Source organism: Phoenix dactylifera, unplaced genomic scaffold, assembly GCF_009389715.1.
Source record: "Phoenix dactylifera cultivar Barhee BC4 unplaced genomic scaffold, palm_55x_up_171113_PBpolish2nd_filt_p 000700F, whole genome shotgun sequence".
Taxonomy (NCBI): domain Eukaryota; kingdom Viridiplantae; phylum Streptophyta; class Magnoliopsida; order Arecales; family Arecaceae; genus Phoenix; species Phoenix dactylifera.
In genome coordinates, this window is record NW_024068082.1 from 185,361 (window position 1) to 200,576 (window position 15,216).

Here is a 15,216-nt window from a genome sequence, read left to right on the forward strand (position 1 = left end):
TTTTTATGATTATATGCAAAATTACCTACAAGTAATCCCCCTTGTATATTAAGGCTACTTTGAGTTTGAGCATGAGAATCATGCATCCTATGACTCTCTTGATGTCTTTTTAAATGCCCTGTTCCCCCACTACTACTACAACTATAAAGTTTGGCACATTTTTTACATTTAGCTTTCCAAACTCCCTCAACCATAACTCTATCAAATTCATTCCATACAGTACTAGTCCTCTTACGAGAAGAGGTTTGACCTTCACTCGGTTCACCAGTTCTAGAGGAACTAGGAACAGGGGGTTGGAGATTAGTTTCTTCTCCCTCAGAAACAGGAATGCCAAACTGACTTTCCTCAAAAGATGACATATCTATGATTAATTCAAAAAATAAAAACTAACCGCAAGGAGGAATTGAGTAGAGGGTCGAAGGGCCGAGGCAGAGCCGAGATTCCGAGCTTCCTCTTGTGCTCTCAACAGAAGCGACCTTCTCTTCTCAACAGGAACCTCCTCTTGTGTAGCACTTGAACAAACTAAAAATTAAATTGCTAGAAGAACACTTTAGAGGAGAGAAATAATAGCAGTAGAGAAGGAGAGAATGAGAGATTTGGTGTGGTGAGAATGAGGGAGGAATGGGCTATTTATAGAAGCCCAAATTTTTTTTTCCCAAAATACCCCTCCATTCAGCCGTTATTGGACTGTTGGGAGGGGTAAAATCGACTTTTTTCCGAAAATAGCCGTTGGAAACGGCTATTTTCCCTCCCCCTCTCCAGACGGGCCGTGCCAGGCACGGCCCGTCTGGAGCCGTTACGGGCCGTGCCAGGCACGGCCCGTTTAGAGACGTTGCGGGCCGTGCCTGGCACGGCCCGTTTGCGCCCGTTACGGGCCGTGCCTGGCACGGCCCGTGCCGTGCCGTGCCCGGCCCGGCCCACCAATAGAGGGGCCGGGGGCCGGGCCGGGCTGGCCTTCCGTGCCTCACGGGCCGTGCCAGGCACGGCCCGCTTAGAATTTGGGCCCGGGGGGCCTGGGCCGGGCCGGCCCGGCACGGCCCGTTGCCTAACTCTACCTTTCGTGCATGTAATTAGGCTGCTGATTGGCCAGCAGCACAGGCGCTTTAAAGGGATTTTCTTCTTCGCCGAGGTAATCACATTCCCCCTTCATTGGTTCGAATCTTGCTACCTTCGTGGTGTTGGCTGTATGCTATTATTATTCTACTGCTGAGAGGTTCTGTTTTCTGTTGTACAGACTGCTGACTCGGCGAATCCTTTTCCATTTTGTCTAGCCTATGGTTCCTACTGTGTACTAAAAGGGGAAAAAAAAAACCACCCCTACATGGATTCTCACAAACTCTCGTAAAATTTCAAATCCAACCATAAATACTACAGATCGGCCTCAAAAAAATATATTCTATAGTATCTCTTAGCTCACATAGGCTATAAGCCTCTATTTAGATACTACGTGTAACAACTTAGGACTTTACTCAAAAAGCAGGTAAGAAGTTGTATTTTGGATTCTTAATATGGCCTTACATAACTATGTAAGATCCTCATAGCATACAATCAATGTAGGATTAAAGATATGCCTACATAAATCCTCACATATATATTATATACTTATCATCTAAAATCTATATTAAAAGGCCTAGTACAAAATCATGTTAATTATGGACTCTATAAATAAAGCATGATATACCTGGTTCAAATGTATAAGCTACCATACAATACATACTACATGCTATTGCAAGTCCAAATAAATATTGTAAGTATTTTATATGATTTTTTAAAATTTTAAATCATGCAGAGAATTACTATATTTGTACAAATATAATTTTTAATTATTTTAGTTTTATGGTGATTTAAAATCTCCGATTATTTTATATTTAATTATCTTATTCTATAACATAGGCATATTTCTTAGAGAAATATGTTGGTTATTCTACTAAGAGATGCATCAAATCTTCTTGTGGTTTCTTTTTATAAAAGAGTGTGTCCCTTTATAAAAGAGTTGTATCATGAAGGACAGCTTTTAAATATCACATCTCCTAGATTACACTCATGGAGAAATCACAAAGTGACATCCTAGTGATAAAATCATGCAAATTCCCAATATATTCATTCTCTATTTTCAAAGTTTGTCATTCTGTTATCCATCAACATTCGGGTTCAAACATGAGAATGCCCCATCATGTTCATTTTCTTTGCTTCAAAGTTTTACCTTGCGTTGTCTATTAGCATTTGGGTTTAACCTGTCAAATTCAACCTTGAATTATCTTATCTGAATGTACTTTAAACCAATCATGAAGCAATTCAAATTATCTTGGGAGTAGACCATTGCAAAAACATTTGTACATCTAGTCCAACTCACTACTTTTGCTTGTATCTTTATGCATCGATATAATAGGAGGTCAACCTCCTTTTCCTTATGAAGAGAGAGAGAGAGGATATTTTTGGAAAGCTTTTCTAATCCATTCTAATTTTTACAATAAGATCAAAGAGTGATGATATCAAAAATATTTTGATGGTCTAGTTAATCAAATTTTCTCATCTTTTAACCAATTATTTTTCTTTATTTGCTTGACTTTACTTGACCACCAGTTAGAGGCATTAGTATCGAACATTTCAAAGGATTGGTGTCTTGGCTACCTAATTAGAGATGTATTAATATTGAGTCTAGTTAGATTTTGATTTATTACCACTTTTATGAACAGTTGTGAGAACAAAATACAAACTATTATATTTTCGACATTCTAATTAATAAAGAAAAATGTATAGACATACATGCGTGTATATATGTGTGTGCGTGTGTGTGTGTGTGTGTGTTTACACCACATCTAGATCAACCATGATAAAAAAAGTCGACACACTAATGGAGAGGTAGGCCAAAACACCAAGAGTACAAGCTGAGTAAATATGGTGTAGATCGAGGGAGGCGAAAACTATCGGTTTAAGACCAGAAGGGATATAACTGTCATGTATAGTGGGCCATGTGGCACAAACCAATAAGTAGTCATACTTATCTGGCTTCCATTCAAAAAAAGCAAGGTGTGGATAGTTACACCTATCTTACCACTAGTCATACTACTACTTAGAACATGGAAGGAGTGGTATAACTACACATAATAAAAGAGTAGAGTAGGGAAGACAACTATGATGCATGCCAATAATAGTCCACCAGCACAAACCAACAAGGACAAGTGTCAAGGTTAAGTAGTGTTTATGCCACATTTTTACTCAAAGTGGCACCTAGGAGACACATACTAGTTTAGCTATGTGGTGGGATTAGAACATGACGTGTAATAAGGCATCAAATGAATAGGAGCTAAGGCAAAAGATAATAGATATCATAGAGAAGATAACCTAGTCAACTGAAAAGCACCATGCTATAGGCCAAATAAATAGAAGCACCCAATATATGGGACAAACTAAATGAAGACAAGTGACGATGCAAGGTTGATCAAGCAAGGTTATCAATTTGATAAACAGTACAAAATCTGACCATTATGACAACATAGGTATTGAAGTACAATTGGTGCTAGTTATCTGAACTATCAAGGAAAGTAGAGGCCAGACATAGGCTATCATCATCGAAGTGGGAAGTTACCATACCATTTGTCTTCAAGTAATAGATTATGATCTAAAGAAAGGGCCTTTGGCCCATCAATGAAATCAGTTTATCTTTAAGTTATCTTTATTTTATCTTTAAATTTGTTACTCTTAGTTTACCATTTCAATTGTAATTTATCCGTAGGAATAGTAGTAGAATACTTTGATTGCAGCTTGGGTACAACCTATCCTTCTTTTAAACGAACAGGATGATGATAACGAAAGTTCTTGAAGGCTTTTGGACCCATGCTACTTTCATCGTTATTCTTCGATCATCTTATTGTCATCTAATCCAATACCTATGGCATGCTCGTACATCTATCATGGCCCAACTATGAGACTTATCATCACTCTTCACCAATGAACCAGCATTTTTGGCATCCCCATCTTTTCCCTCTAGAGGGTTGAAGCAAGAGCCACTCTGATGGATGTCGTGTCAGGTACATATACTTTCTAAGTCCAGTAATCCAGTACTTTCTCTAACTGGTACATATCCTAAGTCCATATACTGGGGGGCAAACACAGTAATGGGTTGTACCTCTGTCAGATCCTCCATAGTTTCCTCTTGCTACTCAAGTTTAAATTCACCTCTACCAGATCCTTCATAGTCTTCAAATTAGCTAAGTTGAATGATATCAAAGTTCAATGAGACTAATAGATGTGGTGTCAGGTACATCCCATCATCCTCCTGACTATCGAATGATAGGATGTGGGGGCATTATTTTAACCACATCCTGGCCGACTATGATCTAAAAGTCAACACATCGAGGGAGGAGTAGGCCGAAATACCAAAGGTACAAGATGAGTGAATGTGGTGTAGACCGAGGGAAGAAAGAGCTATCGGTCTAGGGTGAGAAGGGAGGTGAATGTCATGCATAACGGGCCATACAGCACAAACCAACAAGTAATCACATCAATTTTGCCACTACCTGGAACATGAGAGGAGTGGGGTGGTAACATCTATCTTACTACAACCTATATTACTCTCTAGAATATAGGAGTAGTACAACTACTCATAATATAAGAATAGTGAAGAGAAGACAACTACCATGCATGACAATAATAGCCTACATGGTGCAAACCAGCAAAGACAAATGTCAAGGTTAAGTGGTGTTTACACCACATTTTTACTCAAGATGGTATTAGGGAGACATGCATATTTAGCCATTCAGAGAATTTCTAGTCAATAAAGATTTTTTATGGATTTTTGTTTTGACAACTGAAGAACTGCAATTCTCTTCTTCTTTGTTTGCCAAATCTCTTCTTGCCTATTTGGTTCTATGTCGCTATAAAATATGAACTAAAAATAGTCCCCGTGGCATCACTCCCTTCACTTCATTGTTGAAATAGCATTCTAAAGTATCTCTTTATCCCTCCCTCCTTTTTTTGTTATCATAGCTCCAAAGAACATGGTAGGCCGATTTTCATGGCTACTTGTTCTTATGGTAACAGAGCCCTTATCATTTCCATCTTTGAGGACACAAATCTCAATCAAATTTACCAAAAAAATAGTGAAAAGGTGGAGACATCTATCTGCTACAATAGTAAAAATTAATTTAATATTTCAAACAAGTCTAGAATGCTTGTTATGCTAATGGGCGATAAGGATGATTAGAATATGCATCAAATACATATTAACTTTAATGCGCCAGTGATCGAGATGGTTGTTAGTCATTCTCTATGCTTGACCGAGCTACAGATATGGTAATTGCTATGAGGTAATGCATAAGATATTTGCATCCCTTTCTGTTTTACTATTCTTAGTTTAAATTACTACTATATTGCATATTTAACTTCTTAGTTTGATTCCAGACGGAGAAGCAAAAAAGAGAATTGAGATATTAGTTTTCAGTGAGACTTATTAATGGTTACCCGCTTCAGAAATAAAAAGATACTTTCACTTAATTTTTAATTTAAATAAATATGATTTTGGCTAATTATTGCTATGTCAAATGTATTTATATAAAAATAGTGTTTTGTAAGGGCATACACGTAAATATCTATTTAGAAGGCATTTATGCAAATTCTAATATTTAAAAAGATATTTATGTAAAAATCTAAAAAAAAATTTTGCTATTATATTCTTTTAAATATATAAAATTGAATGAATATCCTTAAAAATTGCTATTTATATGTATACTCTTATTATTTTTTTTTTTTAGATGTGTACCCATTAATGGTATTTCTTATTAATAAAAATTGCATTTGACCGACAAACATACCACTTATATCTATTTGTCATCCGGACAAAAGATACTTGGTAACGGACAAAACACAGTGGTAGCTGGGGGAGGCGCGCGGAACGAATTAAGGGCGGGTTGGTGGCAACTACCCACCATGTGCGATTATATGAAGAAAAACCCAGCATCCACCTCTCATTGTGGCTGCCGTTCTGGCGACTTTAATCCGAGGAGAAAAGAGAGAGCTCTGTTCTTTGAGAGAAGAAGATGGATGGAGTAAATGGACTGGAGAAGAAGGAGATGAATTCGAAGAAGCTGAAGGTGCTCTGCCTTCATGGCTTCCGAACCGGTGGGAGCTTTTTGCGCAAACAAATCGGCAAATGGGATCCTTCCATCTTCCAAGATTTCCACTTGGTCTCTCCTCTCTCTCTCTCTCTCTCTCTCGCCCCCTCCCTTCCCCCGGGGGTAAATTGGCTCACCTTATTGCTCTAACTGCAGGACTTCCCTGGTGGGATTTTTCTGGCGGGAGGGAAGTCGGACATTGAGGACATATATCCGCCTCCATATTTTGAGTGGTTCCAGTTCAACAAGGTGAGTTCCAGACTATTAACACTTCGGCCAAATGGTCCGTTCTTTTGTGTTTATTTTTTTTTTTTTGGTAAAAGCGGCTACTCATCTCATATAACTCTAACGTGAGTACAACCTGCTAAATCGCGGGAAAGTAAAAGTTGCAAATCAGGATGAACGTCTGCTACAGACGTCCAATAAAAATCCCCGGAATGCCGGGCAACAAAAGAGGCGACCCAGTCTGCAGCCCTGTTCGCCTCCCTGAACAGGTGTCCTATCTGGACATCGCCCATCACCCGCGCCACCCTACAAGTCTCCCGAATGAGAGGGTGACCATCCCCAAAACGGTCCGTCCCTCGTAGCCAGTCAATAACCACAGATGAGTCTCCCTCAAGGCAGACCCGCTCCACACTAAGGACCTGCCACGCGTAGGATATGCCCTCCCAAGCAGCCCGCAGCTCTGCCCCGACCACTGTGAGTCCTGGCGTATGCCGCCCTCCTGCTGCTATCATCCTGCCAAGGTGGTCCCTGATCACAAATCCAACCCCTCCAGCCACGCCATCCAGTGACCGACTGCCGTCGAAATTTACTTTGAGATAGCCAAAGGGTGGGGGTACCCAAGAAACAAAGGCAAACCGGGGCGCTGAAGCAGCGTGGAAAGTACCCCAGATGTCCCTGACTATCCCAGAAGAAAATCCGACGGTAGCCGCGACTATCTCCCTCGCATATAGCGTCGCTCTGTCCACCACTTTCCTCGGGGACGACCTCCTCCCCTCAAATAGGCCGGCATTCCTGTCCAACCAGATGTGGTAGGACAAGTATGCCATCAAAATCCCTGCCTCAGTAGATCGGGGACTCTGCATGGAAACTCTCAACATCTGAACCAAATCCTGCACAGAGACTATCGAGTCGGATAGTAGGATCGATGACCTCCTCCATATCTCTCTGTCTCTGGGGCACTGCAAAAGAACATGCTCGGTCGTCTCCTCAATATCTGCACACTCCTCACAGTACTGAGAAACCGCCATGCCACGCCGAACTAACAAGCTCCTCGTAGGAAGGCAGCCCCAGGCCACCTTCCAGATGAATAAAGCCACCCGCGGATGAATCCGCACCTCCATATCCAACCACCCTCGATCTGACGAGCTGGCTCCCTACACACCACGGCATAGAGGTCTCTAGCGCGAACCCTCGTCCGTCCCGTCGGGGCCCATACTAGCCTGTTGCCCCCCCCCCCCGCTAGGAACCCGAAGAGACAGGACCGACTCCGCCAGCTGCTCCCCAAAAACCTCCCGGATCATCTCCTCCCTCCATCGACCCCCCTCTGAAGTCAACAGCTCGCTCACTCTGCAACCTGCTAATCTCGTCGAATCCACCATGGTCGGCATGCAACAGATCGGCAGCTCGGTCACCCAGCTATCCTCCAACACATCAATAGATCGACCGTCACCTATAACCCATCTGATCTCTGGGAGCACCACCACTGCTTTAGTACATATCTCCCTCCAGATCGGTGAGTGGTGGCGGCCAGCTCGCACCCCGGGAGCCAAGGCGCCATACTTGGCCCTCATCAGCGAGGACCACATACTCTCGGGCTCGAGCACTAATCTAACTGCATGTCTAGCCGCTAGGGCCTCCCGCATCGCTACCAGGGACTGCACCCCCAGGCCTCCGTATCTAGTCGACTGGCACACCACATCCCATGCCAATAAATGGACTCCACCTCTGCCCCTACACCTCCCCCAAATAAAGTTCCTGAATAACTGCTCAAGGGACCTCAGTACTGTAACTGGAATGAGAGTATTGGAGAGTAGATAAATGGGAACTGAGGTAAGAACTGATCGAACCAGAATAATCCTACCCATCATAGACAGTGTATGCATCTGCCATCCCTCTAATCTGCGTCTGATACTGAGCTCCAAAGATGTACAGTCCCTGCGCCGCAACCGCTGGCCGGACAGAGGGACCCCCAAATATGTCATCATACCCTCCTGCTCTCCACCCCCAGGACCTCCAATATAGACCGCCTCACCACTACCTTGGTCTTCGGGCTGAAAATAACAGCTGACTTGGTCAAATTGACCCTCTGTCCCGATGCTGCACAGTAATCCTGAATAATATGACAGATAACCCGGGCCGACTGCCGCGACGACCTGGCCAGGAGCAAACAATCATCAGCAAAAAGCAAGTGGGATATCGGAGTAGCCCTCACCGCCGGCCTATAACCCTCCAACTCCTGACTGACCGCAGCCCGTCGTAAGGCTCTAGACAGTGCATCTGAGCACATAATAAATAATAGGGGGGATAGGGGGCATCCCTGACGCAACCCTCCTGAGGACTGAAAGAAACGGGACGGAGTCCCGTTCACCAAAATAGCAAAAGAAGGGACGCGCACGCAGCCCATCACCCATCTGATCCAAGTCTCATGAAATCCGAACACCTGCAAGGACTGCATATATGACCTCTCCGCTTGGCAATAAATTAAGCCTAGTGCTTCGAGGATGGATTTACTGCAGAAACCCAGCCTCTTGCCTAGAGTACCATGGAGTCGTACTACATCCTAACTAAAATTTGGTGGTGTTTCTTTCTTTCTTCTTCTTTTTTTGGTGGATTAGCCTCGATTGTATTATGGTTATAGTTGATGGACGTGTGAGATGGCTGTGGCAAAGGTCGGGGATCCATGTGGGAAGGCCAACAATCAAATTTTATTTTTTTTCTACCAAAAAACATATTTCATGCCAGATGTTTGAACTGATTTTAATCAAACTCCTACCACCGATAAATTTGTTGTTAAAGGCAAGTTAGACACCGAGCTGTGGCGGAGGAGGTTATCCTCTGACTCGGGACATTTGGGCGATGATGAGAGATGGAGTAGCCTTTCAGGCTAAACATGTAGAGGCCAATAAAGCTGTGGACTGGGTGGAAGAGAGAGTTGTCTAAAATACTTCGTAACTTATTGTTTTCTAATTTTGTTGGGAGCATCTGTTGTAATGGTTGTTACATGGTTCACAGGAGTTCACGGAGTACACAAATTTGGAGGAGTGCATTTTGTACTTATGCGATTACATGACAAAGAACGGTCCTTTCGATGGAATGCTTGGCTTTTCTCAGGTACGGTGCATAACTGACGTTAGATTATTTAATACTTGGACAACCTATTTAGGCCCTGCTAGAAACACTATTAAAGGCCTGTTTAGGAGAATTTTGCCAGATTCGGCGGGATCCGGCAGGATAGCCGGAGAGAGGAGAAAAGATGATAATTAGTGGAGAGGGAGGAAAATATAGGGAGGCTGTGGGTGACGATCCCCGCCGGAAGAAAAGAAAAGATCACCGGAGGTTCTTTATTCCTTCTTGTGAGGATTGAGCCCCACGTCCACCGGCATCACTCTCTCCCTTTCTGCACCATTGTCTCCTTCCTTTCTTTTTTGACCTATCCTGCTGGATCGTGCAAGATTAATTCAAACAGGTCCTATGTTCGTGCTCTTATTCTTTGCAATCTGTCCAATATAAAGAAAGTCTTAGGAACATGAGAGGTTGTGATTTGGCTCGAACTGCATATAACTCCTTGTTTTTATGTATTTTAAGTGGAAATGGGTGGTCTAAAAAGGAAGTGCAAATTATTATAATGGGACGATGCATATTAAGGGCTGGTTTGCTAGTTTATGTATTGTTTTTAAAAAAAATATTTTAGTTTTTTTTTATCTCCCTTGCTGAGTCTGAAGTTACAAGAAAGATAGAAGCTGAATTGAAAACAACCAAAGACTAGATAGCAAGTTTCGACCTAGAAACAACTCAATAGTGCATTGGATATATATGATCGAGGATCACTTTTTTAGAACAGACTTGTGGCATCCAAAGAACTCAAGGTTGGGAATCTATGCCAACTCCTCATGCTTCTCTCCCTCCCTCCCTCCGTCCTTCCTTTTGTCGTACAGACTAATACAGGTAGGAAGTATCAAATTGATAGGGTGTTCGGGCTTCCAAAGAAGGCCTAGATCTCGAATGCTACGGTGTCTCACCAATTACTTAGCAAATGCACATGCTTGTTAAAAAGAAATATATGTTTTTGATTGAACTCGAACACATAGCTAGCAGTGTCATCTTATGTGACGTTTTATTGCTTGAATCTTCATTGCTATTATGGTATGCTGTACCGTACCATACCAGACGGTACCGGACGTACTGTACCATATCGGTTCGGTACTGGTATTGGTATGAATGGCGTACCAACCTTCAGTATACTAAAAAAACTTCATACCGTACCGTACCGATACTATGCTAGTGTGGTATTGGTACGAGATTTTGTATTAGTACAGCGAATCTTGATTGCTATAGAATTCATGTTACTCGACGCAGCTAGCTAACTATATCTTCTCAATAAAATGGATATTCCTCTGTGTGTGCGTGCGCATGTTCCTATAATCCGTTTTATGCTTCCTGATTCAAATGATGGCTTGTGACTTCTCTTTCTTTTTCCAGGGTGCAACATTATCGGCTCTTTTGATTAGCTACCAAGCAAAGGTAACACACTTCATGGCAGTCCATACAACAAATAGGTTTTTCTCTTCATGTAACATCCAATAGATTAGCATTTATTAAAAACCACCTAATATTTACGGTATGTCTGAACTTGCAAAATTTGATGAGAGCATTCTTGTGCTACATTTATACTAGTATAATATATAAAGCAAACTATTAAACATCCACCGGACGTTCAAAATACCCTTACTTGTGATAGGAGGTGCTTGGGACTTAGGGAGGACATGATCTCTTGTTCTCCCAGGAACGAGGTCTTTTTATTCCCTTTCCACTACTTGAAGAAATCTCATACTTCTTTCAATTTCAAAGAGTCAGATCACATTCAAGAGTTTTGATGTGTTTCTAATTAATTATATTTGCTTGGAGAGGACTAAAGCCAAAAACCACTCTAACTGGACCAACACCATTAAACTCGGGCCAGCACTAGAACTTGACCTTAGAGCTCTCTTTTCTGTATAGACCTTGTGCCTAGTTAATTTCTTCCCCCTTATGAACTGATTGATATCTACCAACACAAATATGTATAGGGACAAGGCTAAATAGAAGAGGTACGATGGAGGTAGATTTATTTAACAAAAATTCCAATAAATCTACAACTAATATAATAATTCAAATAGACAAATCCGATATGTCCAAATAAACAAATTGGTTCAATTACAAAGTCTTCAAATGTTCATCGACATCAAAGAAGGATAAACAAACTAACTAACTAATAACTCTGGTACTTGTACTCTGCGCCCATCCCATCCAAATCTATGCATCCTGCAACTCTGATAAAGAAAAAAAAAGAAGAAGAGGGGGTGAGCTTTACAGCCCAGTAAGAACCCCTACACATCCACACCAACACAATAATAATATAGATTTGAAAACCACAAGAAATTAATGCACATGTCATAAAATCATAAACCGGCTATCAACAAGCTCAAATAGTCAATATAAATATGTACGTAAAACATCAATGAAAGTCCAGCCACACAAGAATGATATAGCATATGATAGCTCATAAATCTTCATTACTGTTTTCAATGCTCTTTCTTTTCATTCTCTATTAACTTGATCCGGATCAATTATTTTTCCGACTTTGGGCTACATCCCGGTCACGTTTCCGGCCCGTGACGGGGCAATCGATAGTATCACATTTCCGGCCTGTGACGAGGCAATCAATGGTATCACATTTCCAGCCTGTGACGGGGCAATCGATAATATCACATTTCCAGCCTGTGATGGGGCAATCAATAATAACGAGATAAGCCCAAAGTCCCTGTTCATTTAATCAATTCACAAACACACATCAATTCCCTTTTCCACATTATTTTTGGCCTAGACTAACCATGGTCACGTTTCCGGCCCGTGACAGGGCAATCATATATCATGGTTAGTCTATCCACCATCTCCATTAGTCTAATTATGTAAATGTAAGCTATGCTCAGGATTGTATCCATCACACTATCAATTACAACAAATATAATCAAAATACGATTTATTTCCATCATACTATAAGAACCACATTTATAATTCCATTTATGCAGATGTAGGTTATGCACATACATACATCCATCATAGTACCAATTATAAACCAACATAATCAAAATATAATTTAATATAAATTTATTTTTGCTTTGTCTGAATCATAACATATCAAACATATATGGTGTAAAATTATTTATATCATGCAGGATTGGCGTATAAGGATTCTTACATTTTTGTTGAAAACTCAGACAACCAATCATCCGCCCTCATGGCGATAAAGAACCGGTATGCACAGAATCCTGCTCACCGTCCTCTTGTCCAACAGATTGTTCCCCTACAGAACCAAGTCAATATTAAAAATTTACCCAAAATATACAACAACCCAGAACCTTCAAAACAATAATCTCTCCGGATCCAAGTTTAGAGGGAGAACCCCCAACTAGAGGGAGAAGAAAAAGTATAATAAGAGAAAAGGGAAAGGAAAAAGAAAACCCAAATAAACTCCCTTTCTCTCTCTCTTCTTCCTTCTTCCCGATGGAAAGGGGGAAGGTGCCCGGCAGCTGAAGGCCCACGGCCGGCGACGCCCCATGGTCGCCAGCCCATGGCGGTGCCGGCAGTGCGCCACGGCCGGCGATGGCCGGCCGGAACAGAAGAGAAAAAAAAAAAAAGCAAACCGAAACAAGGGAGTTTGGTTCACATCGATCCGGCGGCTTGCCGGCTGGATTCCCAAGGAATAGTGGCCCACGGCCAAGAGAGAGGAAGGAGAGGGACCTCACCTCACCTCCGGCGAGCTCCTCCGGCAAGCCCGACGGCGAACAACCCAAGCTTCTCACGGATCTCCTTTTTTTTTCTCTTTTTTTTTTTTTAAAGAGCTCTCGCTTGATGCCCTAGGAGGAGAGGAATAGATTCTTTTATAGATGGAGATTGATGCAAATTAGGTAGGATTTGATCCCGTCTCCCTCTCTTTTTTTTTTTTTTTGTTTCCTCTTCCGGTGGATTCATGGAAAGAATTGAGACAGGGGAGGGAAGGCTCTGTTCGGGAGTCTCCCTCCCATTCTTTTGTGTCGGGCCAGCCCAAGCGCCAAAAAAAGAATGTGGGCCCTTACACAGACATTCTGCTTTGGATCAGCATCAAAAAAATACAAAACAAAAATATATATGCTCAAGACCCCAAAACAAACTCAGCCAACCAAACCACAAGCCTCGAGACTAGCTACGTAACTCCTCTCTCACAGCAGAGCAATTCCGGTCCTTCTGAGAGCACTTGGTTTCTTTCTAACCTTATTACCAAACATATAACAGCCTCATCGAAACAGAACTGGTCCAAATTTGACCGTTGCATTATATTAGTTGTTCTGGGAAAAAAATTACAGTTCAGCGAAACTAACCATGCTTCTTCAGGCATTAAAATTTGACCGTTGGCTACCGAAATCTTAAATTCGAATTAGAGATCGCGTGTCATGATACAGCTGCATCCGAAATCGTTGGAAACCCAGATTAATTAGGATTCACCGAAGCCCTCTCGGGATATAACATCAGAAAACAAGAAAGAAGAGAGTATTCGAGCAGTTCAGAAAGGAGAAACCAAGAAAGAGAGAGACGAGAAAGATAGAAGAGGGTCTCCGAGCAGTTCCGAGAGGAGAAAAGAAGAAAGGAGACAGAGAGAGATGTCGAAGGTTGAGACTCATCATCTTGGTGACACGGTCATCCAGCTTCAAGCCCATGGAGTCGTGCAAGCCCGACCCCAGGTGGTCGTCCATCTTCGTGTCACCGAGTTCGACGACGTGTACATCTCCCCGGAGGTGATCTCCTATCGCTTCTTTCTGGGCCGGTTCTCGCTGCCCCGAGCCGTGCCTGCGATCGTCTCATTCGTGGCATCCAACCTCGATGCCAAGATTCGGCAACTTTGCGAGCGTCGCCTTCTCCGCTTTGCTTCACAACCCGCGGTAGAGTTGGCGACTGGATCATCTCTCGTGCTGCTCATCGACATCGGCACGTTCTTGGCACCCGGCTGCGCCCAAGACTCTGAAGACATCGACGAGTGGATGCTTGATATGCCTCTGCAGGAGGAGGATATCCCCTTCGTGCACGATTACTATCTAGGCGAAGAAGGTGGATTTGGCGGCGTGCCGGCAAGGAAATCTTTCATCGAGAGTCTGGGGTGGTCGCTGTATGGTCGAGGAGAGGGTGTTCGGGAGGAGGAATGCGTGATATGCCTGGAGGACTTCGATGCCGGAGCAGAAGTGAGCATGACGCCGTGCTCCCACTCCTTCCACCGCCGGTGCATCACCCAGTGGCTGGAAAAGAGCCATCTCTGCCCCATCTGTAGATACCGCATGCCCGCCTCCCGCTCCCATCGATAGGACCAGCCCATGATGCAGTTTGTTTCTTTGGTATTTGATTTATTTTATCCTTCTAGCTAGGTAGTTGTTTATATGAACATTGTGTGCATAAGATTGACCTAGAAAACGATTTGTATACAAATACAGTGATTTGATCTTGAATTAATCAATGAAAGTCTCAGATTCTTTTTCATACGACTAATGTCTTTAATGTTTCAAATTGAGCACCACGTACTGCATATGGAGAGCTGCCCATGATTTAATTTATTTAATTCTTTTTCTTGTTTTAATTTGAGTATCAACTTATTTGTTGATCTGTTTAGGTGCCAGGTTCTTGTTTCTGAATTCAAGTTCTGGCAGCCAATGTATGAGTCATCTCCACCAAGATATTGGGATAATCATGTCTGATAGTTTGCTCAATTCTGAGCAAAGCTTGTGATAAGTAATATGCACCAATAAAATTTAGATTCCAGTAAAAGAAGGCTTCCAGATTGTGTTAACTTAATGTTCCATGCCACTAATTATGA

General features: G+C 42.3%; 1 protein-coding gene across 1 annotated transcript; it reads left to right on the forward strand.

Moving 5' to 3' along the window:
• The first annotated feature begins 5,916 nt into the window (after positions 1-5,916).
• On the forward strand, positions 5,917-14,882 carry LOC120106940 (dihydrofolate reductase-like). Its single transcript, XM_039120058.1, has 5 exons — positions 5,917-6,185; positions 6,270-6,362; positions 9,351-9,449; positions 10,818-10,859; positions 12,554-14,882. Exons 1-5 carry the CDS (start codon positions 6,039-6,041, stop codon positions 12,623-12,625), a joined length of 453 nt encoding a protein of 150 aa, XP_038975986.1. The 5' UTR covers positions 5,917-6,038; the 3' UTR covers positions 12,626-14,882.
• The last annotated feature ends 334 nt before the right edge of the window (positions 14,883-15,216 follow it).

Bases quoted from the DNA above. Each gene is read 5' to 3' on its own strand.
- LOC120106940 (XM_039120058.1), top strand. From the start codon at position 6,039: ATGGATGGAGTAAATGGACTGGAGAAGAAGGAGATGAATTCGAAGAAG. The intron at 6,186-6,269 runs GTCTCTCCTCTC...CTCTAACTGCAG, and splicing joins TCTTCCAAGATTTCCACTTG to GACTTCCCTGGTGGGATTTT. The intron at 6,363-9,350 runs GTGAGTTCCAGA...CATGGTTCACAG, and splicing joins AGTGGTTCCAGTTCAACAAG to GAGTTCACGGAGTACACAAA.